Source organism: Dreissena polymorpha, chromosome 12 (assembly GCF_020536995.1).
Source record: "Dreissena polymorpha isolate Duluth1 chromosome 12, UMN_Dpol_1.0, whole genome shotgun sequence".
NCBI lineage: Eukaryota > Metazoa > Mollusca > Bivalvia > Myida > Dreissenidae > Dreissena > Dreissena polymorpha.
In genome coordinates, this window is record NC_068366.1 from 46,239,950 (window position 1) to 46,267,909 (window position 27,960).

General features: G+C 37.6%; 2 protein-coding genes across 4 annotated transcripts in view; one reads left to right on the forward strand and one right to left on the reverse strand.

The window, feature by feature from the left end:
• Positions 1-392: 392 nt before the first annotated feature.
• LOC127853000 (D-beta-hydroxybutyrate dehydrogenase, mitochondrial-like) lies at positions 393-11,064 on the reverse strand. 3 transcript variants are annotated; one of them, XM_052387117.1, is made up of 7 exons: positions 10,904-11,064; positions 4,530-4,728; positions 4,180-4,380; positions 3,832-3,984; positions 2,029-2,222; positions 1,588-1,818; positions 393-647 (listed from the first exon to the last, which is right to left on the reverse strand). In XM_052387117.1, the coding sequence occupies exons 1-7, from the start codon at positions 10,964-10,966 to the stop codon at positions 537-539; spliced, it is 1,152 nt and encodes a 383-aa protein (XP_052243077.1). In that variant the 5' UTR covers positions 10,967-11,064; the 3' UTR covers positions 393-536. The 3 variants fall into 3 exon arrangements, with proteins under 3 accessions (XP_052243077.1, XP_052243076.1, XP_052243075.1); XM_052387116.1 differs by lacking the exon at positions 10,904-11,064 and adding an exon at positions 9,186-9,346; XM_052387115.1 differs by lacking the exon at positions 10,904-11,064 and adding an exon at positions 7,468-7,628.
• Positions 11,065-11,070: 6 nt separating this feature from the next.
• LOC127852997 (DNA (cytosine-5)-methyltransferase 3B-like) overlaps positions 11,071-27,960 on the forward strand; it is a 92,970-nt gene continuing 76,080 nt past the window's right edge. The window contains exons 1-4 of the mRNA XM_052387109.1: positions 11,071-11,330; positions 19,406-19,607; positions 22,268-23,188; positions 26,050-26,180. Coding sequence (XP_052243069.1) covers positions 19,406-19,607; positions 22,268-23,188; positions 26,050-26,180 — 1,254 coding nt within the window. The 5' untranslated portion in view covers positions 11,071-11,330. The remainder of the gene's footprint in view (positions 11,331-19,405; positions 19,608-22,267; positions 23,189-26,049; positions 26,181-27,960) is intronic.

The following is a 27,960-nucleotide window of genomic DNA, read 5'->3' on the forward strand; positions in this document are numbered from 1 at the left end:
CATAACTGTGGGTGTATTATATACCTCAATATAAGTCTGTTAATGTTTAGTATAACTGGTGTGATCAGCAAACAATACACGTACGATATATATACGTCATCGATGTATGGAAACAGAGATTCACGACAATATATATCTGATACGTTTTCCAGTTATTCTAAGCATTTACATAATTTTATTGGGGGTATATATACTGTTTTGTAGACATTTTGACCCAGGATGCAGTTATACATAAGTGAAACTTTGTAGATTTACTGTTATCTTATACAGTGATCATTTAAAATTTTATGGAATATTTTATAATACTGTGCATCATTTTAAAAGTACAACGTATGTTATGTCAAATATTTGGCATTGCACGTAAATGATTTATATTAGGTTACCCACATGTGTTAGTTTTTACATAAACTTTATTTATATATCAGTAATTGTTTGGCATTTTATTTAATACTTAAAACTTAAAGTATAATGCACTTCTAAATGTAGTTCTTTAGACAGGACCAGGCCTACAGTGTAACATGTGTGAACGCGGTGCGTTATTCTAGCTTTAGTTTCCGGTAGTCAGGGAAGCAATCGCAGCCAGTCCAGCAGCTGATAATCAGATCAGAGACCCACGTGGGCATTACGTCATAGTATTGGGCCAGAGTCTGAAATAGAAACACGTGGACATGATTTCCTATACTCAAGTACATAACCAGCGTCTTAAAACGAACAACGCGGGTATGATATTAAAATATCTAGTCAGATCTAATACAGAACCACGTGGCACAAGTCCGCGAGGTGTCACAGTATCTAGTCAGTGTCTGCAACAGAATCCCGTGGTCATGGTGTAACCGTATATAGAGTATGAAACAGAAAACCATGGGTATAACGTCACAGTATCTAGTAAACCTCTGAAACAGCTCAACATGGGCATCACGTCACAATATCTAGTCAGGGTCTGACACAGAACCCCACGACGCCGACGTCACAGTATCTAGTAAACCTCTTAAACAGAACCACCACATGTGGATGACGTCCCAGTATTTAGTCTGCGTCTGACACAACACAACATAGGCATTACGTCACTGTATATTTCAGCGTCAGAAAAAGAACCACGTAAGCATCACGTCGCAGTTTATAATAAGCGTATGAAACAGAACCCTTGTTCATGGCGTCACAATATATTGCCAGCTTTTCAAACAGATATGATGACCATGACGTCATAACATCTAGTCAGCGTCTCAACCGGAACCATGTAAGCATGCCGTAAACGCATTTAATAGGCGTCTAACAAGGAACATCGTGGGTATGTCAATAAATCTAGTCATGTCTGAACCGCACCTGGGGACATGACGTCATATTATTTGGACAACGTCTAAAACAGAACCACCTTGGCTTGGCGTTATCGTGGCTGACTTGCGTTTGAGACAGAACCACGTTGAAATTTCGAAACAGTTTCTATATATCATATATTTCTACAGAACCACGTGGGCATGACGTCACTAGCCTAATATAGTCCTGCAGTTTGCTATATGACGAATTTGACGTTGACCTCTTTATATTCAAATGGGTTGGATTATCTACAAGTTATGTAGCCTATCTAACCGTGTGCATGTCGAGGCAGCTTCCGGCGATCATATAGCGTGTATGCGGACGTCTGCTCAGAATGGCGTCCTCCATGGCGTCCATAACAGGCGCAGTGGACCCGCCGCCTCGACCGATGCTCGAACGCTGATACTCTAACATAGCGTCTAGGTAGCGGCGTCTATAGACTTCACGTACTTCGGTGGGCGCAGATTCCCACATTTTGTCGGCTTCTTTCCGATAACGTTGGAACTGCGTATTATACAGGTTCGAATTAGGAAATGATAATTATATTGTTAGTACATTACGTTTTTCCTGTTATATCCACAAACGTGTGGCCATTTAATGTTTTCTTCTTTAAATAAATTAAAACAAAATTGTCGAACCAATAAACTACTACACATAAAATATTACTTAGTTGCCGGTATGGTAAAATGTATAACAATTTGCGATAAGACTAACCACTTCCTCATTCTGACAGGCTGTCGCCGTGCTGAAATCCCCGGGCTCTATGATCGCCACGTTCACGCCGAACTTGCGCATTTCCAGCCTCAACGAGTCCGCCATGGTCTCCAACCCGTGCTTGGTCACGTGGTATGCGGAGTCGGCCGGCCACGAGCTGCGGCCTTTCACACTGGTAACTATGACAACGCGACCTGGAATAATAACAACGACAACCCAAAGTCAGCATGCTGGCTGCACACTTTCTACAGAGTTTCGTGTTATAATAAGCTGAAAAGATTTGGAATTTTTTGCATGTACATGTACTTACATATTCTAATTTATTTGGGAGTCATACAACTAAAAATGAACAGAAAAAGCCGACCTTCCCATCCTATTTTTGTGGCAAATATATTTAGTGAAAACAAGTAAATTTTAGGCCTCATTTGCAGTCAATAAACGGTGAAAGGATATAATTTTCCGGTATATAACGATTTTCCAATAAGCTGTTTATAACTCATTATATACAAGCACATGATCATTTATAAACACATTAAAACACAAACCGTAGAATGAAAGCGAAAAACACAGACCGTAGAATGAAAGCGCACAGTATAAATTTCATCAACATATTCAAAATGTTCACTATCGTTTTATCTGAAAGAATCACTGACAGAGTCGTGGTCCGGGCAGTCCGTTACTTTTTGTGTAAATCGTTCATGTCGTCATCAATGAACCATACATATTATTATTGGAATTAGACAAATAACAGCACATCTTTTAATCGATTCGGGATAAGTCTGTCACGTCATAATTTGTGGTTCTGTTGCCATATAATGTCGCGGTCTTCAAGATACCGGTAATGCAATGTTTTCTTTTTCGTCTTCACTTGATTACAAAGTAACGAAATTAAATCACGTGGTCATGAAGAAGTGGTCACTGTGGGAGTATCATTTTGAACCAAGTGTGCAACAACTCTCGGCTGAACGGGACACAGGATGCAGAATCACGTGACTGCGTGGGGTTCATGCTTGAAAGTTAATGGATGTAAACACACCTGGTTGGAGCTTTTCTCCAAATATCTTTTTTAAAACGATTTTTCTTAAGAATTTCAACTAGTGCATGAAAGACAGTTTTTATGCTGCTTTTAGCAATGTAAAATACATCAGAATTACTTTATTCAAAAAGCCTGTGTTCTTGTTCAAATATTCGATGTTTAACGCATTTATGCACATGGATATTCTGCACGCAACGTGAAATGTTGGCACCAACTTCAGACGTATTCAATGCTTTATTCTTAAATATTAAGATATCGGCACACACTGCAAGAAAAACTGTCTAAAATTCACTAAAGAGTCGTAAAAATGTATTTCAATAACTTAACATATTTGCAAAAATAAAGTTTTTAACGTTGTGTTTACTTTCTGTCCAGCCCGTGTGTAAACCCCGTTAATCCTGCACCCTGGCACCGTTTACACTGGTGTCGGCATGGTAAACACCTACAGACATTCTGTGGGACTATATTGATTTAAATCCATACAATCGCGTGTACAAATTGATATAGGTTACCCAATAAGCGTGAAATTTGTATTGACATGTAACATACATTATTGTGAAGTGTTCAATTTTAATAGCCTTCTTGTTGCAATGGCACGTTCGTATTGACGGGACCTCTCTGTTACTTGACGTGAACCCATTTCTTACTGTTGACATCATTTACGCTTAGACATACAGCTGTATTATTGACCAATTTGTCGTTGAGCAGAAGCTCGTAAAGACAACGTACCTTTAGTTGCTCTAACCATATACAGGAAGACAACGTACCTTTAGTTGCTCTAACCATATACAGGAAACGCCTGAACGTGCGTACGGCTCCGTAGAAGTTGACGTCCATAGCTTTATGGTACAGATCTACCGTCAACCACTCTACATCTCCCATGACGTTAAAGCCAGCGTTATTAACGATTGCCCATAGACCTGTTAGTATACTAGTATGACGTGTTTGAACAACATTATCACATTAACATTTCACACAGAAATAATACTTAAAGTAAATACAGACCAGCATTTTAAACATTCATTTAGTAATCGGTCTTTTTACTCAATTTTTAATAACCACAGAAAACTCAAAAATGAATCTGCACTATTCACACGAAAACAACGTATAAGTACCTCCCGAGGGGAGATGTTTCTTTACGTATGCGTGAGCTTCCTCTACGCTGTCGTCTGATGTCACGTCTAGAGGAACCACGTGCAGACGTTTGGACGCCCCGGATGCTAATTTCCGGGCACCTGCACCATCTGGTCGTAGACATCCGGCGAACACTGTGAACTTTCGGTCGTCAAGCCGCCGAGCCAGATCGTGTCCAAAACCTAAAAAAGTATTGCGTACGAGGTTAAGATATGCCTTGTATATCGCATGGTTATATTTAAATATGATTCAAGTTGAAACAAACAATACATGCTTTAATAAGTAAAGCACAGCAGTACAATGAAACACTAAAAGCCAAGTTTGTACTTACCTGTGTCGCATCCCGTAATGAAAGCCGCATAATCGTTGACCACTATGCGACCGGCAGTTTTCCTCCTGACAATCTTGAAGCAGACATAGAGCCCCAGAACTAGCGGCAAACTGCACGTGACGCACATAGAGAACAGCGGCGCGAGAGCCACTCCAATTATGGTGAGACCGACCACTTCAGGGCCTCGAATGTGCAGCGACTGTATTGTAGACATCTTTGTTTCAGTTCATGAACGTATGGCATTGAAGTACATGCATTTTAAACAGTCGCGAATAATGTCCTCTTATCACTATTTTACCAACACGTTGCTTCAACGAATGTAAGCGATATGTAGAAACACGGTTAAAGGTGAGAGCATGAAATTAAAATTTCAAATTTTAATATGCAACATGTAATAAAATTACAAGGAGCCGCGTCAAAAAGCTGCCCATTATTTAGGTCTTACCGCACATTTTCGTAGCCGAATGACCGCGTTAGGGTATCAATCTGAATCCATAACACTATTTTCATTGACAATATACGTTATAATAACATAATCTTAAAGGAGCCTTTTCACGTTTTGGTAAATTGACAAAATTAAAAAAAGTAATTTCACATTCGCAATTTTTTCTTTTTAGTTATGATATTTGTGAGGAAACAGTAATACTGAACATTTACCATGCTCTAAAATATCCATTATCTGCATCTTTTGACAATTTAAAAACTCGAAAGTAATAAAGCGTTGCAACGCGAAATGATTGAATAATTAAGAAAGTTCTATTGTCATACCCGTACCCAGGGGGGTGCGTTGGGTGCGTTCGCACCCAATCTTTTTGGACGAGTAAAAAAATTGTACTCTAAGTTGCACCCAACTTTATTGGACGCAAAAACAGAAATTATTTTTTTCCAGGAACCAAGTGAGTCTTCGTACTTAAGCGTTAAAATAATGTTGTATTCAATTTGCAACCGACAGGATTCCATATCATTAATTTTTCGATTAAGTCATTTCTAAGATAGTGCGTGATTTTTATTTACAAGTTTTAACCGTAGAATTGTTGAAATCATTAGAAGTAGTGAAAGCAAAATGTTAGAAGATCTAAGAAGCCGGTCCCCGCAAAATGGAATTGGAATCTTTGTTACAAATAGATATTTGTTTTCTGTATAATGCAAAATTATTAACCTGGCACTCTAATCCGTATACAATGGATACTTATTTATAGATTTTTGATACTAAATGATTGTTTTGTAACTTTTGTAATCGTTTTTAATGTCTGTTAAAGCTATAACTGCAAGAGATATCATAACAAAATGTTGAAGCCTACTTGTTGTGGGTTGAAATACCAGTCCAATAACCTTTTTTTGAAAATTATCTAAATGGCTGGAAAAAACAATTTGATTAACTTGAATAAATAAATAATCTTATAAACAAGAAAATATATTTTAGGTGATTATTTTTTTTTTGAATGACAATAAAACAAATCATTATTACAAAGCAGTGTAGCTTTTTTTCTATTTACCAACACTTTATGGCATCTGTTCTGCTCCACATACAGAACTTTCCACAATGTTTTAATTATGTCAAACTTCACACTATGAATGTCCTACTCTTAAACAGTTGTTATAATTAATTCAAAACGTTATATGATCAGCTGGACGTTAACGTTTAATCTTCATCAACTGTGATGGATCTTGAGCATATAATAGGCAACTAAGTACATCTTTTTACTTCAACGTCCTGGTATACATTGTTTAGGACTTTGAGACCATAGGGCCAGTAGTTTGTGGTTATAGGGTCTTAATGAAGCCTAAAGTGTTCGTATGTTTCCGAAATTCGTTTTGAAAAAGATAACTTATTTGTTAAAAATAGTTAAAAAAATAAATAAGTAACCAATTATACCATTTTGATTTCTTTTTAGAATTGATGCACATTAGAGAAGACCCAGTTTTGTTAATCAGTGTTTGCTGTACAATACACTACTAGCACGTTTTGAGCAATGCTAGGCCTCTGGTACTCTCCATAGTAGCAGACAAATAATTGTTTTGTAAAAAAGTCAAATATTTCCATTTAATTTGCTTGATTTATGAATGGTAGAATGTTAGAATGGTAAAACACACCAATTTTATCAAGATTCCAAGATTCCAATAAATAATGATATTTTATACCGTTCTTATTGTTGATTTCACATTCTATAAATTTTTGTTGCATAGGTAAACAAAGTGTGTGCGCGCATACTAGTGTCGGGTTAAACACCGTATAAAATTATGTATTCCCGTGACTGATCGAAAAAGGTGGTTATTGAAAAACGTGGTGGAGAATACATGTATGTTGTATCATATTCATGTAGATCAGTCACTGAGTATGGTCAATGAAAGTGAATTTTCATATAAAATGCTCTATAACTTCAGTCTCTGAAATCATTTTAAAAAATGACCAGAATATGCAGGAATTTACGTTTCAACATCCCCTCCCGCACATACTCCCTTCTCCACTTCGTTGCTCAATAACAATCGTCTATGACAAACATTCGCACCCCCCTTTTCAAAACCCTGGCTACGGGCCTGATTGTTGTCGTTATATTTTTTAAACTAAGAGGATTGCTTAATAAAATAACATCTCTCATTGTATGAGCACGGATGGCCGAATGGTCTAAGCGGTAGACTTTTACTCCAGGACTCCAGGGGTCAGTGGTAGGAGCCTAGTTGAGGGTAACTTTTCTTTTTTTAATTGTATTCTTGTTTTTGTTACTGGTGCTTTTTGGATCCAATGTTTTCATTTATCAATATAAAGCATTTAATGAAAACTTCAATACATGCCAAAATCTGTGAAAAGGCCCCTGAAATGCAAATCTATATATCAACGACGTTTATTATTGTTTATCAATGTAGTTGTGGTTTTTGCTTTAAATGCAAATCTATATAAACCTAACGACGTTTCTTATTGTTTTGTTTTTGCACTTACTGAAGAAAGCCTTCTTTTGTTGGGCGGCTGCTTCTCACAGTATTTTGGCAGCGGCGGTGGCATTAATTGCGGCTACTGCTCCGACGCCTATTCACGGAAACATATTGGTTGGATGTCGAGCTGATACCCGCTTTAAGCAGTTGTCCGTACTGAAAAGGGCTCGAAACGAACGAGCTGGATCCAAATCGCACGTAGACTTTTGATCCGGGTCATATTAAGAACACGAAGAACACTTGTCTTTGTCGAAATCAATTTAAAACTATAAACGTAATTAATAAACCACGTTTTTGTTTTCGACCAGAATGTTAGTTTATTTTAACCCAGATCAGTGTCTTCTGCTAATAAAAAGGCGGTAAAATTAACTATCGTCACACGTAGCATGTGTTTAACGTTTTATTAAGTGTAAATTAATGCACGACAAATATAGGTAACTACAACATTTTTTTTCAGAAAGTTTTACTTTTTGGTTAACAGTTAAGTTACGTTCACCTATATAGAGTTTTAACACATCTAGTTAAGACACTGAGGTGTGGAACAAGACCTATCTAGAGCTATGTATTATCGTCTACACATCTACTTACTGAGGTGCGGAGACAAACATATATTTAGTGTCTATGTATTGTATAACTACCTTCTTGTAGCTTGTAGAAGCTCTACAATACTAAGTGTAATTTGCATGTATAAATTGAAAATGCAGTGAAATAATTAATATAGAGCGAGGTAGAGTATTATGTAATATTACCTTAAAGCACTTTACTCTCAGACTCGACAGACTGCAATATACTATTTTGCTCCAAGTTGAAATGCTACAGGTCAGCTACACTTGTTTGTTTTGTTTGGGAACAGTTTACAGATGGTGCTCGGCAAACATTTACATTGCGATTTAGGGTGGCAAGATTGGGGGTCAAATTACAGTATTTTGATATTAATCTGCAAATAAGGTTGTACATAAATTTTTGTTGCATAGGTAAACAAAGTGTGTGCGCGCATACTAGTGTCGGGTTAAACACCGTATAAAATTATGTATTCCCGTGACTGATCGAAAAAGGTGGTTATTGAAAAACGTGGTGGAGAATACATGTATGTTGTATCATATTCATGTAGATCAGTCACTGAGTATGGTCAATGAAAGTGAATTTTCATATAAAATGCTCTATAACTTCAGTCTCTGAAATCATTTTAAAAAATGACCAGAATATGCAGGAATTTACGTTTCAACATCCCCTCCCGCACATACTCCCTTCTCCACTTCGTTGCTCAATAACAATCGTCTATGACAAACATTCGCACCCCCCTTTTCAAAACCCTGGCTACGGGCCTGATTGATGTCGTTATATTTTTTAAACTAAGAGGATTGCTTAATAAAATAACATCTCTCATTGTATGAGCACGGATGGCCGAATGGTCTAAGCGGTAGACTTTTACTCCAGGACTCCAGGGGTCAGTGGTAGGAGCCTAGTTGAGGGTAACTTTTCTTTTTTTAATTGTATTCTTGTTTTTGTTACTGGTGCTTTTTGGATCCAATGTTCTCATTTATCAATATAAAGCATTTAATGAAAACTTCAATACATGCCAAAATCTGTGAAAAGGCCCCTGAAATGCAAATCTATATATCAACGACGTTTATTATTGTTTATCAATGTAGTTGTGGTTTTTGCTTTAAATGCAAATCTATATAAACCTAACGACGTTTCTTATTGTTTTGTTTTTGCACTTACTGAAGAAAGCCTTCTTTTGTTGGGCGGCTGCTTCTCACAGTATTTTGGCAGCGGCGGTGGCATTAATTGCGGCTACTGCTCCGACGCCTATTCACGGAAACATATTGGTTGGATGTCGAGCTGATACCCGCTTTAAGCAGTTGTCCGTACTGAAAAGGGCTCGAAACGAACGAGCTGGATCCAAATCGCACGTAGACTTTTGATCCGGGTCATATTAAGAACACGAAGAACACTTGTCTTTGTCGAAATCAATTTAAAACTATAAACGTAATTAATAAACCACGTTTTTGTTTTCGACCAGAATGTTAGTTTATTTTAACCCAGATCAGTGTCTTCTGCTAATAAAAAGGCGGTAAAATTAACTATCGTCACACGTAGCATGTGTTTAACGTTTTATTAAGTGTAAATTAATGCACGACAAATATAGGTAACTACAACATTTTTTTTCAGAAAGTTTTACTTTTTGGTTAACAGTTAAGTTACGTTCACCTATATAGAGTTTTAACACATCTAGTTAAGACACTGAGGTGTGGAACAAGACCTATCTAGAGCTATGTATTATCGTCTACACATCTACTTACTGAGGTGCGGAGACAAACATATATTTAGTGTCTATGTATTGTATAACTACCTTCTTGTAGCTTGTAGAAGCTCTACAATACTAAGTGTAATTTGCATGTATAAATTGAAAATGCAGTGAAATAATTAATATAGAGCGAGGTAGAGTATTATGTAATATTACCTTAAAGCACTTTACTCTCAGACTCGACAGACTGCAATATACTATTTTGCTCCAAGTTGAAATGCTACAGGTCAGCTACACTTGTTTGTTTTGTTTGGGAACAGTTTACAGATGGTGCTCGGCAAACATTTACATTGCGATTTAGGGTGGCAAGATTGGGGGTCAAATTACAGTATTTTGATATTAATCTGCAAATAAGGTTGTACATAAATTTTTGTTGCATAGGTAAACAAAGTGTGTGCGCGCATACTAGTGTCGGGTTAAACACCGTATAAAATTATGTATTCCCGTGACTGATCGAAAAAGGTGGTTATTGAAAAACGTGGTGGAGAATACATGTATGTTGTATCATATTCATGTAGATCAGTCACTGAGTATGGTCAATGAAAGTGAATTTTCATATAAAATGCTCTATAACTTCAGTCTCTGAAATCATTTTAAAAAATGACCAGAATATGCAGGAATTTACGTTTCAACATCCCCTCCCGCACATACTCCCTTCTCCACTTCGTTGCTCAATAACAATCGTCTATGACAAACATTCGCACCCCCCTTTTCAAAACCCTGGCTACGGGCCTGATTGTTGTCGTTATATTTTTTAAACTAAGAGGATTGCTTAATAAAATAACATCTCTCATTGTATGAGCACGGATGGCCGAATGGTCTAAGCGGTAGACTTTTACTCCAGGACTCCAGGGGTCAGTGGTAGGAGCCTAGTTGAGGGTAACTTTTCTTTTTTTAATTGTATTCTTGTTTTTGTTACTGGTGCTTTTTGGATCCAATGTTCTCATTTATCAATATAAAGCATTTAATGAAAACTTCAATACATGCCAAAATCTGTGAAAAGGCCCCTGAAATGCAAATCTATATATCAACGACGTTTATTATTGTTTATCAATGTAGTTGTGGTTTTTGCTTTAAATGCAAATCTATATAAACCTAACGACGTTTCTTATTGTTTTGTTTTTGCACTTACTGAAGAAAGCCTTCTTTTGTTGGGCGGCTGCTTCTCACAGTATTTTGGCAGCGGCGGTGGCATTAATTGCGGCTACTGCTCCGACGCCTATTCACGGAAACATATTGGTTGGATGTCGAGCTGATACCCGCTTTAAGCAGTTGTCCGTACTGAAAAGGGCTCGAAACGAACGAGCTGGATCCAAATCGCACGTAGACTTTTGATCCGGGTCATATTAAGAACACGAAGAACACTTGTCTTTGTCGAAATCAATTTAAAACTATAAACGTAATTAATAAACCACGTTTTTGTTTTCGACCAGAATGTTAGTTTATTTTAACCCAGATCAGTGTCTTCTGCTAATAAAAAGGCGGTAAAATTAACTATCGTCACACGTAGCATGTGTTTAACGTTTTATTAAGTGTAAATTAATGCACGACAAATATAGGTAACTACAACATTTTTTTTCAGAAAGTTTTACTTTTTGGTTAACAGTTAAGTTACGTTCACCTATATAGAGTTTTAACACATCTAGTTAAGACACTGAGGTGTGGAACAAGACCTATCTAGAGCTATGTATTATCGTCTACACATCTACTTACTGAGGTGCGGAGACAAACATATATTTAGTGTCTATGTATTGTATAACTACCTTCTTGTAGCTTGTAGAAGCTCTACAATACTAAGTGTAATTTGCATGTATAAATTGAAAATGCAGTGAAATAATTAATATAGAGCGAGGTAGAGTATTATGTAATATTACCTTAAAGCACTTTACTCTCAGACTCGACAGACTGCAATATACTATTTTGCTCCAAGTTGAAATGCTACAGGTCAGCTACACTTGTTTGTTTTGTTTGGGAACAGTTTACAGATGGTGCTCGGCAAACATTTACATTGCGATTTAGGGTGGCAAGATTGGGGGTCAAATTACAGTATTTTGATATTAATCTGCAAATAAGGTTGTACATTATTTAAAATTATTTGAATAATTTGAACAAGGATTACAAACTTTAGAACGTGGGCATGTTATATTTTGTGTATGTAACGAAATCGGTAAATATAACAACACCACCACAACAACAACAAATTGTTCCTTTCTGCTTAATTGAAAATTAAGTGATCGTAACAGTATTACGAATAGTAACAAACAAAACAATAAATTTTTGAAAAACAAAGATACAAGTTTAACCTTCCCAAAAAGTCGTTCAGTTTCGTAAAAAGTAATGATGTAATGATAACGTTAATTAAAACAAGATCATAAATAAACGTCAAGCCAATCAGAAATAACATTTACATCTGGGCATTTACCGTACTTGCTGTCAAAAAACCCCAGCTCCCTTGATGCGTATTTCGGATTTTCTGCATGCTATCCCTCTTGTTTGTAGGCTGTTAAACATGTATTTTGTTCACTTGTTTCTCCAGGGTGTCGGGTGTCCATGAGTGCAGTAGCTTGTTGGCTGTTCGTTTCTCTAGGGTGTCAAGTGTCCATGAGTGCAGTACCTTGCTGGTTGTTTGTTTCTCAAGGGTGTCAGGTGTCCGTGAGTGCAGTACCTTGCTGGTTGTTTGTTTCTCCAGGGTGTCAAGTGTCCATGAGTGCAGTACCTTGCTGGTTGTTTGTTTCTCAAGGGTGTCAGGTGTCTGTGAGTGCAGTACCTTGCTGGTTGTTTGTTTCTCCATGGTGTCAGGTGTCCATGAGTGGCAGTACCTTGCTGGTGGTTTGTTTCTCAACGGTGTCAGGTGTCCTTGACTGCATTACCTTGCTGGTTGTTTGTTTTTCCAGGGTGTCAGGTGTCCTTGAGTGCAGTACCTTGCTGGTTGTAATTCAGGTGTCTGTAAGTGCAGTACCTTGCTGGTTGTTGATTTCTCCAGGGTGTGAGGTGATCTTGAGTGCAGTACCTTGCTGGTTGTTTGTTTCTCCAGGGTGTCCGTGAGTGCAGTACCTTGCTGGTTGTTTGTTTCTCCAGGGTTTCAGGTGTTCCTCAGAGCAGTACCTTGCTGGTTGTTTGTTTCTAGAGGGTGTCAGGTGTCAGTGAGTGCAGTACCTTGCTGGTTGTTTGATTCTTCAGGGTGTCAGGTGTTTGTGAGTGCAGTACCTTGCTAGTTGTTTGTTTCTCCAGGGTGTCAGGTGTCTGTAAGTGCAGTACCTTGCTGGTTGTTTCAATCTCTAGGGTGTCAGGTGTCCTTGAGTGCAGTGCCTTGCTTGTTGTTTGTTTCTCCAGGGTGTTAGGTGTCTGTGAGTGCAGTACCTTGCTGGTTGTTTGTTTCTCCAGGGTGTCCGGTGTCCTTGAGTTCAGGACCTTGCTGGTTGTAATTCAGGTGTCCTTAAGTGCAGTACCTTGCTGGTTGTAATTCATGTGTTTTTGAGTGCAGTACCTTGCTGGTTGTAATTCATGTGTTTTTTAGTGCAGTACCTTGCTGGTTGTTCGTTTCTCTAGGGGGTCAGGTGTCCTTGAGTGCAGTACCATTCTGGTTGTTTGTTTCTCCAGGGTGTCAGGTGTCATTGAGTGCAGTACCTTGCTGGTTGTTTGTTTCTCCAGGGTGTCAGATGTCCTTGAATGCAGTACCTTGCTGGTTGTTTGTTTTTCTAGGGTGTCAGGTGTCCTTGAGTGCAGTTCCTTGCTGGTTGTAATTCAGGTGTCTGTGAGTGCAGTACCTTGCTGGCTGTTTGTTTCTCCAGGGTGTCAGGTGTCAGTGAGTGCAGTACCTTGCTGGTGTTTGTTTCTCTAGGGTGTCAGGTGTCTGTGAGTGCAGTATGTTGCTGGTTGCAATTCAGGTGTCATTGAGTGCAGTACCTTGCTGGTTTTAATTCATGTGTCCGTGAGTGCAGTACCTTGCTTGTTTTTTATTCTCCAGGGTGTCAGGTCTCCGTGAGTGCAGAACAATGCTGGTTGTTTGTTTCTCCAGGGTTTCAGGTGTCCTTGAGTGCAGAAAAATGCTGGTTGTTTGTTTCTCCAGGGTTTAAGGTGTCCTTGAGTGCAGTACCATGCTGGTTGTTTGTTTCACCAGGGTGTGAGGTGTCCTTGAGTGCAGAACCTTGCTGGTTGTTTGTTTCTCCAGGGTGTCAGGTGTTTGTGAGTGCATTACCTTGCTGGTTGTTTGTTTCTCCAGGGTGTCAGGTGTCCTTGAGTGCAGTACCTTGCTGGTTGTTTGTTTTTCTAGGGTGTCAGGTGTTTGTGAGTGCAGTACCTTTCTGGTTGATTGTTTCTCCAGGGTGTCAGGTGTCTGTGAGTGCAGTACCTTGCTGAATGTAATTCAGGTGTCTGTGAGTGCAGTACCTTTCTGGTTGTTAGTTTCTCCAGAGTGTCAGGTGTCCTTGAGTGCAGTACTTTGCTGGTTGTTTGTTTCTCCAGGGTGTCAGATGTCCGTGAATGCAGTACCTTGCTGGTTATAATGAGAGGGTGTAAGTTATCTTTGAGTGCAGCACCTTGTTGGTTGTAATTCAGGTGTCTGTGAGTGCAGTACCTTGCTGGTTGTAATTCCTGGACGGTTTTAAGGGACTTGTACACAGATTGTTGAAATGACCATTTTTCAAAATTTTTGTCACAGATTTAAAAAACAAAAGAACATAAAACAGTAGGGATCAAAATAACACCAATGATGAAAACTTATACTAAAAATACATTTTCAGTTATGGGGGACAAACATTTTTATTATGCTCCCCCCAATTATGTTTTTGGGGGAGCATATAGTCGCCGCTTCGTCTGTCCGTGTGTCCATTTTTCCGTGTGTCTGTCCGTCCGTGCACAATTTTTGTCAGGGCTATTTCTCAGCAACTAATGACCGGAATTCAATGAAACTTTATGGGAAGATTCACTACCAAGAGGAGATGTGCATATTATCAGCGGGTTCTGGTCGGATGATTTTTTAAGAAGTTATGGCCCTTTGAAATTTTCCATTAACTGTACATAAAGTGCAATTCTTGTCTGGGCTATTTCGTAGCAACTAATGACCGGAATTCAATGAAACTTTATGGAAAGCTTCACTACCAAGAGGAGATGTGCATATTATCAGTGGGTTCTGGTCGGATGATTTTTCACAGAGTTATGGCCCTTTGAAATTTTCCATTGTATATATAGTGCAATTCTTATCCAGGCTATTTCTCAGCAACTAATGACCGGAATTCAATGAAACTTTATGGGAAGCTTCACTACCAAGAGGAGATGTGCATATTATCAGCCGGTTCTCGTCTGATGATTTTTCACAGAGTTATGGCCCTTTGAAATTTTCCTTTGTACATATAGTGCAATTCTTGTCCGAGCTATTTCTCAGAAACTTATTACGGGAATTCAATGAAACTTTATGGGAAGCTTCACTACCAACAGGAGATGTGCATATTATCAGCCGGTTATGGTCGGATGATTTTTCACAGAGTTATGGCCCTTTGAAATTTTCTATAAACTGTACATATAGTGCAATTCTTGTCCGGGCTATTTCTCTCCAACTACTGACTGGAATTCAATGAAGCTTTATGGGAAGTTTAACTACCTTGAGGAGATGCGCATGCTATTTGTGGGTTTTGGTTAGATGATTTATTTAGAGAGTTATGGCCCTTTGAAATTTTTAAGTTGCTAAACCATCCATCGTATTATTTTGTCCAAAGTTATGCCCCTCAAGACGTTTCCTTTTATCTGAATATATAGTGCAATTTTGTGACAAAAAAAAACTTTGGGGAGCATCACCCGTTTGCGACGATTTCTTGTTTCTGTATTTGTTTTTCTATCTTAAATTATACTCTTTTATTATAATAAAGCTCTACTGTTAAAATATATTAAACAGTTCCATCTGTGCTTGTTCTAGACATCTGTCCCAGTTTTAGAGACTTTCTACCTGGTGTTTTGGAATCAAAGATGATAGTCATAGTTCTCCATTTATAATTTGATACATTCAGAAATTCATGATTTACATTTTTAAGGTAATAGCACCCCATCATGTAGTGTACTATTTATGTACAGCGATTTTTTTCCTTTCTTATATGGTACCTGTAAAAGGAACTTTCCCAATTGAGAAAAAACTACACAATTCCCAATAGCCATCAGAAAAATCCCAAAAGGAAAAAATATTGCGTAAATTCCGCCACATCACTTCTCCAGTGTACAGCGTAAAGGATGATACACTGTTCAGTGTACGGATTTCTGGACTGCTTTCTGCATGTTCATAAGACACATAGACACAAATGTTTGCACACTTACAATTACATGATTAAATCCATCTCGCATAATTTCAGGCTCAGTACTTGGCCACTAAATTGTCAGGGGAAGACATAATGGACCATCGATAAACGTTGAGAACACAGAATTGCTTTTACGATGATGGAACAAAATATACCGAAATAGTATAGTGTCCTGATGAAAACAGGGAAATTGTTTACTAATCTAACCACATATGTTTGCCATCTTGAAATAGTTTCCAAAAGCATGAATAAGTTGTCAAAATGTACCAATTTGCTATAAATTACACAATTTGACTTCAATTTTCTATCAAAAAGTATTGTGCTTTGACATTCATTTACAAGACGCAATCAGAGTTCAAAAGATCGGCGTCATGCAAAAATGGGTCTTATGCCATATGTGGCCATCATTGATATAGCCCAGCCTGCGCATCTCGCGGTCTGGTCAGGGGATACTTAATGATACCATGAAGCCTTGTGTCATTTTTATAGCAGACAGTGTAGCTCCGAACAATTGCAGAAATGCCATAAGACCCATTTTGGCATGACACAGCTCTGAAAGTGTGATTTGTATGTGTCCAAAGAAAACTGCATGTTTATCAAATATTTACATATCATATATTGCAATGGTGAAGAAATAAACTAATAATAAGCCTTTTGAAGGGTGTCCTATAGTATAATTTGTATCTATTTACAAACACTATTTTTATGCTCCCTGAAATAAAATTTCGGCGGAGCATATAGTTGCCAGTTTGTCCTAACGTACTTCCCTACGTCACACTTTTGGTCAAGGTCACCGAAGCTAATAATAGATTTTCTGTCACACTTTTGTTACCGTTTCTCATAGCGCGTTCAATACTTTACCCATCTCTATCATATTTGGCATGTAGGTACCTTGCATGGACCTCTACCTTTAGATGGGGTTTGAGGTCACTGGGTTCAAGGTCAAGGTCACCAAGGCTAAAAATAGATTTTCCGTCACATTTTTGTTACAGTTTCTCATAGGGTCTTCAATACTTTACCGATCTCTTTCATATTTGGCATGTAGGTACCTTGCATGGACCTCTACCTTTTGATGACGTTTGAGGTCACTGGGGTCAAGGTCACCGAGGTTAATAAAAGATTTTCTGTCACACTTTTCTTACAGTTGCTCATAGCGCCTTCAATACTTTACCCATCTCTTTCATATTTGGCATGTAGGTGCCTTGCATGGACCTCTACCTTTGATGAGGTTTGAGGTCACTGGGTTCAAGGTCAAGGTCTCCGAGGCTAATAAAAGATTTTCCGTCACACTTTTGTTACAGTTTCTCATAGCGCCTTCAAAACTTTACCGATCTTTTTCATATTTGGCATGTAGGTACCTTGCATGGACCTCTACCTTTTGATGAGGTTTGAGGTCACTGGGGTCAAGGTGAAGGTCACCGAGGCTAATAATAGATTTTTTAAAGGTGGTTATTAACACATAGATTGACAAAGCGCATCATTGGGGAGCATCCATCAGTTTCACTGATATTCTTGTTTGGTTTGAATATACATGCACACATTTCTTGCATTTGATATGCAAATGACAAGTGAAAAACAACAAAAAGAAAACCTTTGTTTTTAATTTAATTATTTAGAAACATAAGTTTTCTATTTTTATTTCAAAGTCAGGATATATGCCAAATATCTTTTTTTTAACGATATTTCTTGTTTCATATAAACACTACAGCTGAACCGCTTGGCATAATAAAAAAATCAAAGTATATGAAAGTACTGGTGTGACGATGCTTTTGAAGAGGAAGGATATAAAAGCATCAATTTAAGTTTATCTACATCACCACAATTATGTATGTGGGTACGAAAATTTTGGGTAGGAAAAAAAATGTGGGTACGAAAAAATTATGCCCCCCAAAAAATTTTGATACGAAAAAAAAATTGGGTACGAAAAAAAATTTGGGCACGGATAACAATATGGTTACGAAAAAAAAATTGGGTACACAAAAAAAAATAGGTACAAAAAATGTTGGTTACGAAAAAGAAATTGTGGGTACAGGGAAGTAGTACCCGTGGGGAACTTGACCCATTATGCCAAACTGGGGGGCGGGTTACATTCTCGAACAAATCTAAAAAGAATTATATTTGGGGTTTTCCCAGCATCACACAGGGCTTTTTTTGTCCGGATTTTATAGCCGAAATTTGGCTATATTCCCTATCGCAAAAAGTATACTTTTTTCCCAAAATTTGCTAAAAAATTCCCAATTGGGGAAAAAAACGCTAATGACATTGGCTGTTTTGCTATAAAATAAAGGGTAGTCCGATCTTGTCTCGTACGGGTTTTAGACCAACCTCGATTTGGATTACATCGGAATTATTCGTGTGCATGATATTCTCTGTGTTGTTCAGGCGCTTTTATATTTGCGATGAAATTCGAGCGTTTTGTGATTCGGCTGAATGGAAAACAAAGATGTCGCCCAATTTAAAATATTACGTGAAAAAGATTCCTGAGCAAAAACCAGGCGGCAAAACGAAAACTGTTAATTTTTTGAAGCAAGCATCATTAAAAAATCAAACATCGTCAAGAAGTACAAGTCTTCCCATTGAAACAACTTCTATTGTTAATGATAATAATTTAATATCAAGTGATTCTTTTGCATCGTCATCGTCATTGTTGATTTCTGAAAGCAAAGTGTTGACTGATTTTCAACATGGTGATAGCAGTTGTTCTTCAGAAGAAGATGAAGCGCCTCCTAATAAAATGGTGCCTGATGTGACTGAAGATTTGTGTGAGCTTATTATGTTGTCATGATGGTGTTTGTGGTGTTTGTGATTAAAGATGCTGAACTCATTCATGTAGTTTTAAATGCCAATTTATTTTCCCAATTTCTTGAACATGCCCATAAAATTCCCAATTTAAAAGCCATGGGCTATCTTCCCAAAAATCTGAAAAAAGCCCTGTCACAGCGTTTGAAGTGCCACCTGGCAATTTTGTGTCTGGTTCCTGTCCCGAACCTCTCGATAAATTTGAAAGAGGACAGGAACCAAGCTGCCTTTACCTTTATCAAGGATAATCAGCGAGGTATGCCGAATGAGAAAATTTAGCTAACTCAATCGGACTGGCTCAGTCTTTTACCTAGGTCGCCATTGTGAAGACTTTTTTCATGGTATGATAACTTAGACGAGCTGCTTTGCTGAAGCAGCATACAAAAATTGTTTGCATCGTACTGTGTGAACAGTTAATCAGTAAACTTTTCATGTTTGTTAGATAAGATATATATTGCAGTATGGAAGAGAGTGAAACAATTTTAATATGTTGAGAATAGTTATAACAATAGTAGAATAATATAATAAACGATTTTACATACATTCCATAGATGTGTACATCAGAGTACCAGGCAACGTTGCGAAGTGACTGGAGTGAGTTCTCACTGCGCGTGAAACCCGGCAGGGTGCAGCCATACCAGGCGGGAATTGAGGCACCGCAGACCCCGGTGAAACACAATATGGGTCATGTGACACCCCGCTACACACTGCGTTACTGTGGGGAGGCAGATAACTCCATTGAGCATGATGTCTGTAAGTGCTCCCTCCATAGGTGTTGTACATTATAGCGTCAACCCTAATTAAAAGAGGGGTTACTTATGTCTGTTTGTACCTCATATATGACCACTTTTGTTGCCATTCTATGAAGTCAGAATTGTTTTAGATCTTCACTAAACTTAATGAAAATTTATGTTGGCAAATAGTCTAAGTCGGCCAAATTGTGAATATGCTTGAATATCTATAATTTCCTTTAAGATGTTTTTGTTCTCAAAATTCAACAGCTTGTATCCAGTCTGAACCAAACTTAATGAATATGTTTGTAATAATATTATCTATGACAATTTTAATTACCCCAGAAATTGACTTAGAATTGGCCATCTATTTATCAATTCCAAACTCAAAATACAAGTTGTTTCCTGGTTATAGTAATTTTTATGCTCCCCTTCGAAGAAGAGGGGGTATATTGCTTTGCTCATGTCGGTCGGTAGGTCGGTCGGTCGGTCCGTCCACCAGGTGGTTGTCAGACGATAACTCAAGAACGCTTGGGGGTAGGATCATGAAACTTCATAGGTACATTGATCATGACTTGCAGATGACCCCTATTGATTTTGAGGTCACTAGGTCAAAGGTCAAGGTCACGGTCAAGGTGACCCGAAATAGTAAAATGGTTTCCGGATGATAACTCAAGAACGCATACGCCTAGGATCATAAAACTTCATGGGTAAATTAATCATGACTCGCATATGACCCCTATTGATTTTGAGGTCACTAGGTCAAAGGTCAAGGTCACGGTGACCCGAAATAGTAAAATGGTTTCCGGATGATAACTCAAGAACGCATACGCCTAGGATCATGAAACTTCATGGGTAGATTGATCATGACTTGCAGATGACCCCTATCGATTTTGAGGTCACTTGGTCAAAGGTCAAGGTCACGGTGACCCGAAAAAGTAAAATGATTTTCGGATGATAATTCAAGAACGCATATGCCTAGGATCATGAAACTTTATAGGTAGATTGATCATGACTCGCAGATGACCCCTATTGATTTTCAGGTCACTAGGTCAAAGGTCAAGGTCACGGTGACCCCAAATAGTAAAATGATTTTCGGATGATAACTCAAGAACGCATATGCCTAGGATCATGAAACTTCATAGGTAGATTGATCATGACTCGCAGATGACCCCTATTGATTTTGAGGTCACAAGGTCACGGTGACCCGAAATAGTAAAATGATTTTCGAATGATAACTCAAGAACGCTTTTGCCTAGGATCATGACACTTCATAGGTACATTGATCGTGACTTGCAGATGACCCCTATTGATTTTCAGGTCACTAGGTCAAAGGTCAAGGTCACAGTGACAAAAGTCGTATTCACACAATGGCTGCCAGTACAACGGACAGCCCATATGGGGGGCATGCATGTTTTACAAACAGCCCTTGTTTCTAGAAAGTCTCTTAATATCTAATATTTTTGGCTGTAACCTGATAATGCAATAATATGCCTAGAAAGATGTGTTCAGTCAAACAAACCATGAAAAAAAGAAACTACAATATTGCAAGAAACCGTTAATTGATGAAACAAAAAGATACTTATGTATGGATCGTTGTTTCGGCATTAAGAAGCAGGAAAGATGTATTGTTTAATGTTGTTTTTGTATTGTGTACAATAATTGTATTGTGATATACTCTTCTGTTTCTGCTTTGAAATAAATACAATTTCTCAGCTTTGCTAACTCTTGCCAGAAATGATAGAACCAAAAAGTAAAAAAAGTAAAAACACAAAACATTCTGCTTCCATAATAGGTCAAGGACGAAACTGTTTCAAATAATGTTGAGTTAATCCATTGTTTTCTACTGGTATTCATTGTTATTTACCAAATTGCGCGACTTTAATGGTCCGCTGCCTGAGGCATGCATCTGCCAGATTTTATGGCCTTAATCCGGTGGCAAAAATCCATGCTCAAAGTGTCACAAGATAAGCGAAAACAGGACCAAAGTCTGTAGTATAACGCTGTAAAATATACTGTCAGAAAATTGAGGGACATTAATTTTGAAAGAAAACCTGTATGTCCGAAAATTAAGAGTTGCGAAAAATAATTATTTTTGCTAAAAAAGAGGGTGTCTGAATACTAAGTGTCCGAAAACTTAGAGTTATTACGGTAGTTATAATTTTCGAACACCATAATTGTTGTCTCTAAATTTTCAGACACCTGTAATATTTTTTGTATCTAAATTTTCGAACACACAAAAAAAAAAACATTTATAGAGCCTATAACTTCTCTATGATTCGGTTTTATACACAGAGATGTTCAAAACCATACTATCAAGTTATCTACATGTTTATTCATTAAACAAACATCAAACAAAACTCACGTATGTCTATGAAACGTCACTGTTCCGAAAACTTAGAGTACTTATGGTAGACAGAAATTATGTCTTAAACAGTTTACAACAATTATTGGTGGTAAAGCTGCTATAATTTATGCAAGAAATCTAGTTCAAAACCCATCTTATACAGCAACGCCAAAAAAGCTGTGTGTGTGTGTAGATCAACAGTTAATGCAGATAACTAAAAGCAGTTGACATGTAATAGAATAAGTAAAAAATGCTACTACATAACATTACAGCATGGCATCTCGTATTTTCCATGTTCTTTTTAAATGTGTAATGTTTAGTGGTCACTTTTTCAGTTGTAATCTTGATGTCGTACCCTGAGGGACAACAAAGGTTACTAGAGAGGATGGCTGAGCAGGAGAAGATGCAGCTCCATAACAACAAGAAACAGCTCCATGACAACAAGAAACCCTTGCCCCAACAACCATCCCAACACAGGCCTAGCTTAGGCAAGACTAGAACCAAAAGGAAGTCAATTAACAAACATAGAATGTTACAAAACACTGCAAAATCATGGTCACAAATGAAGAAAATGAGATTAAAAAATATGCTTGCAAAGTATAAATCAAGAGGGAAACAACATGAAGTGATTGAATGTCAGAGTTCAAAGATTTTGAAAGTCTCTGATATTTATACGAGCTGTGATGATGACACTGATGAGCTGGAGTCTGATGATGAGCAGCTTAGCAGAAAGGGCCACAGGTTAGCAGACAGTGACAGTGAGGGAGAGCAGGTTGGCAGAAGGGGCTACACCTCAGCAGACAGTGAGGGAGAGAAGCTTGGCAGAAGGGGCTACATCGTGGAAGACTGTGAGGGAGAGAAGCTTGGCAGAAGGGGCTACATCTCAGCAGACATTGACAGTGAGGGAAAGAAGCTTGGCAGAAGGGGCTACATCTCAGCAAACAGTGACAGTGAGGGCACCTGTTCTATAGGGACATGTGAGAATGACATTGATGACACAGCTAAAGGCGCCAAAGAAGACGTTCATAATGCTGAAGACAGAAATGTAGAAGTGGTGGCCACGGAAGAGAGCTGTTGGTTGATGGAGAAAAGTCTGTCAGGATTTTGTAAGAGACAGGATGAATCACGGCATGGTAATGATGATTGCAGGGCTGGGGTTGCACACAGGAAAGGAGAAGACAGACCAGAAAAGAGTATTGAGCTGTCCGATGTGTTTACAAAGGATAATTGCTGTGATCCCCTTGCCAATCTTGAAGGTTACATTATAATTATTGTAAATTCTTCAAGCATACTTGTGTTTATGTCCCCCAGTATATACTGGGGGACATATTGCTTTTGCCCTGTCTATTGGTTTGTTTGTTGGTTTGTTGGTTTGCGTCAAACTTTAACATTTGCCATAACTTTTGCAATATTGAAGATAGCAACTTGATATTTGGCATGCATGTGTATCTCATGGAGCTGCACATTTTGAGTGGGGAAAGGTCAAGGTCATTCTTCAAGGGCAAAGGTCAAATATATGGGTCAAAATCACTAAACTTTAACATTGCCTTATCTTTTGCAATATTGAACATAGAAACTTCATATTTGGCATGCATGTGTATCTCATGGAACTGCACATTTTGAGTGGTGAAAGGTCAGAATCAAGGTCATCCTTCAAGGTCAAAGGTCAAATATATGGGTCAAAATCGCTCATTTACTATACACTATAACTTTGTAACGACTCCTCAAATGCATATGGAGCTGCACATTTTAATTTGTACAATGTTAAGGTCATCATGAAAGGTCATTTACAAAGGTCAATTTTCATTTTAAATATGCCAAAACGTCAGTACCACTTTATACAGATACTTTATATTTTACATGCATGTGTTACTCATACAGCTGAACGTATTAATTGGTGACATGTCAAGGTCATTCTTCAAGGTTATATACTTAAAAATGCCTGTACCTTTTTAACTATTGTACATAGCATGTCAAACATTTGCCATAACTTTTGCAATATTGAACATAGCAACTTCATATTTGGCATGCATGTGTATCTCATGGAGCTGCACATTTTGAGGTCAAGGTCATCCTTCAAGGTCAAGGTCATCCTTCAAGGTCAAGGTCATCCTTCAAGGTCAAAGGTCAAATATATGGGTCAAAATTTCTCATTTAATATACACTACATAGCAACTTTATATTTGGCATGCTGGGGGGCATAGTGTTTCTCAAACACATCTTGCTTTCTCATTGAGTAACAATTGTGTTTAATATAAGCTTATACATGTTCATAATGCTTATATTATGGTCTTAACTTTGGCAAATGTCATTTTTGAGCTCACCTGTTTTGCTGTTTTCTGTAAACTTTTTATTCAAATGACATCTCCTCTTAAACCACAGAGCAGATTTTAATAAAACAATGCAGGAATGATCCTCGAGTTACCCTCTTTCAAAATTTTTTAAATTCTTTGGGTCTGCTGCATTTATAAGTAAAGGGTAAGGGATTTTTGTGTTTAACATCATTTGGGAGTCCTCTACAAAGTCTGTTGAAATAATGACGCTGGTGTTTAAATTGGCTCTGCAATGGGTGTTTCTTGTTGTCTTTATATGCATGAAATGAAAACCTTAAAATGGTTCTTGTGGTAGACTGCCGGGCCAAGAGTTTTTTTTATTTGGCATGTAAATTCTTATAGTGGTCCTCTGCAAAGGTTGTTTAAATAATACAATTATGTAGGAAGATGACGTAAAAACAGGCGTGCTTAATTGGGATACATCGACTATCTCTTAAGTTTGTTGTCGTTCGTCGACAACTCGACAAGCTCTATTTGCACTCATTCTAAGGAATAATTGCTGTATAACATTTATTTTCTAATTATGTTTATTGGGAAAATGTGCCCATTTTTTGGAAATTTTAGTCAGATTTTTGGGGGAAAAAACTTCGCTTTATTGCGATTGGGAAACAGCCAAATATTGGCAGAAATGTTCAGAAAAAAACCCACTGCATCCTATGTCCATGGTCCATCTTAGCGCGGTGTGTGGGGTGCGTCATCAACTTTTAGCTCGTTACCACTCTAGTGGCCACATTTTTCATCCAATCTTGATGAAACAGGGTCAGAATGTTTATTTGAACAATATTAGCCATAACTTTGGCATATAAGTTGGTACAAAAGCAAACCATATGTGTTGTGTGTAACAGGCGTCTCCCTGCCTAAAAGGTTAAGGTCACACTTAGTGGTAAAAAGTGAATTAGGCCATAAAACATCTTGACAATTAATGTTTCCGCCATTCCATACCTTTGCCACATGTTGATTGATTTTGAAACAACTTGGCATAAATGCAATCCAATATAAGACGACAAGTCATGTTTAAAACTTGTCTCCCTACCTCAAAGGTCAAGGTCACACTAATGAGTTCAAAGATTAAATGAGGCCATTAAAAAGCTTGTTAAGGCTATTTTACGATAACACATATGACAACCATGATGAGAAAGCATTTTGTGTGTAACAACCAACTCCTTTTCTCCATGGGCAATGTTTCACTTAAGTTATAAAAAAGTCTATTTTGGACTAAAACAGCTAGAAAATTCCTGTCTCTGCCATTTCTCTGCCATATATTGATGGATTTTAAAATAACTTTTCACAAATACAATTCATCATGAGACGATTTGCCTCGTGTTACACTTGTCTCCCTACCTAAGAGGTCAAGGTCACACTTTAAAGTTGAACTTAGGCCATAAATAGTTTATGGGGACTGTACATTTATCATTCATAATGCTATTTTAAGATAACATACCAATAATGACAACCATGAGGACACTGCATGTAATGTGTGAAACCTGTCTTGCTACCTCAGAGGTCAAGATCACTGTGGTTTTAAGTCAAATTTGACCATAAACAGCTTGTGTTTGACTTAAGCAGAGTTTTTAAACAAAAGTGGAATGTGTGGACATCTGTGCTCTATGGATACTTGTCTTTTTCATTGAGGTATATATTATAGTTCTCTTACTAAGTTGGTGCCTTCTATCAAACAAAGTCTGCCACAAGTGGTGTCTGCAAATTCAGTTGAGCGCCGAAGGGCCCTCATAGTCCTCTTGTCTCATAAAAATAATTTAGGAATGTATTGTTATTGTTTCAAGATTTGGAGCAAGCCTTGTTTGGTAAATCAGAGTCATCTTTCCTGGAGATGCTGACAACATCCGATGTCCTAGGACCCTTCTTGGACAGACAGGAACTTGGTACTTTCATGGATAGAAAAATACATGACAAGGTCTGTAGCTATAGATTTCTTGCCCTGTATCACATTGGAAGTTTAGATTATCAATGTTTTCTATCAAGCTGGATAAGATGATGTTTTTGAGGGTTCTTTGCTTTGAGTTAGGAGTGACCTGCTCTATTTTCAGATAAATACATCAAGGTTTACTGCATTCTTCCTAGTATTGTTAATTTTCAATGGTACCCATTTCTGAGAATTATTTGTATCATACCACTACAGATATAACGCTGCCCGATATATTGTTTTATATATCAGTACAACAGAAAGTTGTTATATCAGTAGATGTTTGGGGGTATGTCATATAACTAGGAAGCAACTATAAAGCAAATCTTTTTGGTAACTGAGAGACTCAACAAAACAAACAGTTTGGTACCAAAATGCAATATATTTTAGACACAAAAAGCAACAAGACAGCAAAAATAAACAACAAATATTTTTTACTGCCCCAATTATTTGGCCGGATTTTAATTGAACAGAAGACAACGGATCATTCAGCCGGATTTAATTTGACAGCAAGATAACGGATCAAACCCGTAAAACTGAAATTACACAATACAAAAAACTTACAAAATGCACGACAAAATAATCCGTAAAATAACAGCGTTACACAACTATTTAAAAAGTAATCTCAGGCCTTTAGCATTATACAAGTATTGCATAGATGCACATAAGATTTTACTGTCCATCACTATGAGCATTTAGATTTCAAACAATAAAAGGCAGTACTGAATGTTTAAGGAATGATGGATTTAGTTGAGTTATTCAAATAATTACAACCAAATAACAGCATATCACATCAATGTTGCAATAACTACATTTAACTTACACAACGGTGAGACCAATTAGATTTGACTAGATATCGAGGTATGCATGGCGTTGTAGATGGCTGTAAAATGATATAAAACATTGGTCAATAAAAAAAAAGGAACTGGATCTATCATGTATTACACATATGATGAGTTACATAAGATTCAAGCGGAGAGTTTACACTGAACAAATGATAATCCGAAACACAAAAATGGAACGAATCGTAAGTGTACGAACGAACAAAAATCTTATCAGCAAAATAGTAAGAAAATCGCTGAACAGTCTAATAAAATAGTTTGTATAATGATCAAATACATAAAAATGTATCAAAATATGCTCTTTCTATTTGTTTACCTGGACAATGAAGATTGCAAAGGTTTTTTTTTAATTTAAGAAAAACGTGACCAAACGATTTCTTGTAAAAATTATAGCGTTGTAAAAATCGGTCAGGTTACATACAACTAACAATCAAGCTAAGGGACAACACACTCCCCGTCTGATATCATGAAGATGTCACTATCAATTTACAACTTTTGTCTAACATAAAAAAAAGTATCAAAGATCCCAAGAAAAGAAAAAATAGCAAAAATACACTTAACCTTGAACACTTAACCTTGAATAATAGGTATACATGAATATAACATCAATTATTAAACATAAAGCTTAGCAATTAAAACATAACACTGTTTTACACACAAAATTCAGTCAATCAACCGCACCACTTGCGTTATAGGTCTTATGTATGTTGCTGACTGTCCGTCTCTATGCAACCTCACTTCAAGTGACCTCACTCTTTCGTTGGTTCCGGGGAAAACTCGCTCTACTACCGCCACTGGCCGCTGGTTTCTCTCCGAACTCTCCTTCAGCAACACGACATCTCCCGGTTTGACATCATCCCTAAGCTCGAGCCACTTTCGTCGACCCTGAAAGCTACTTAAATAATCTTGTTGCCAAACGCTTCCAAAAC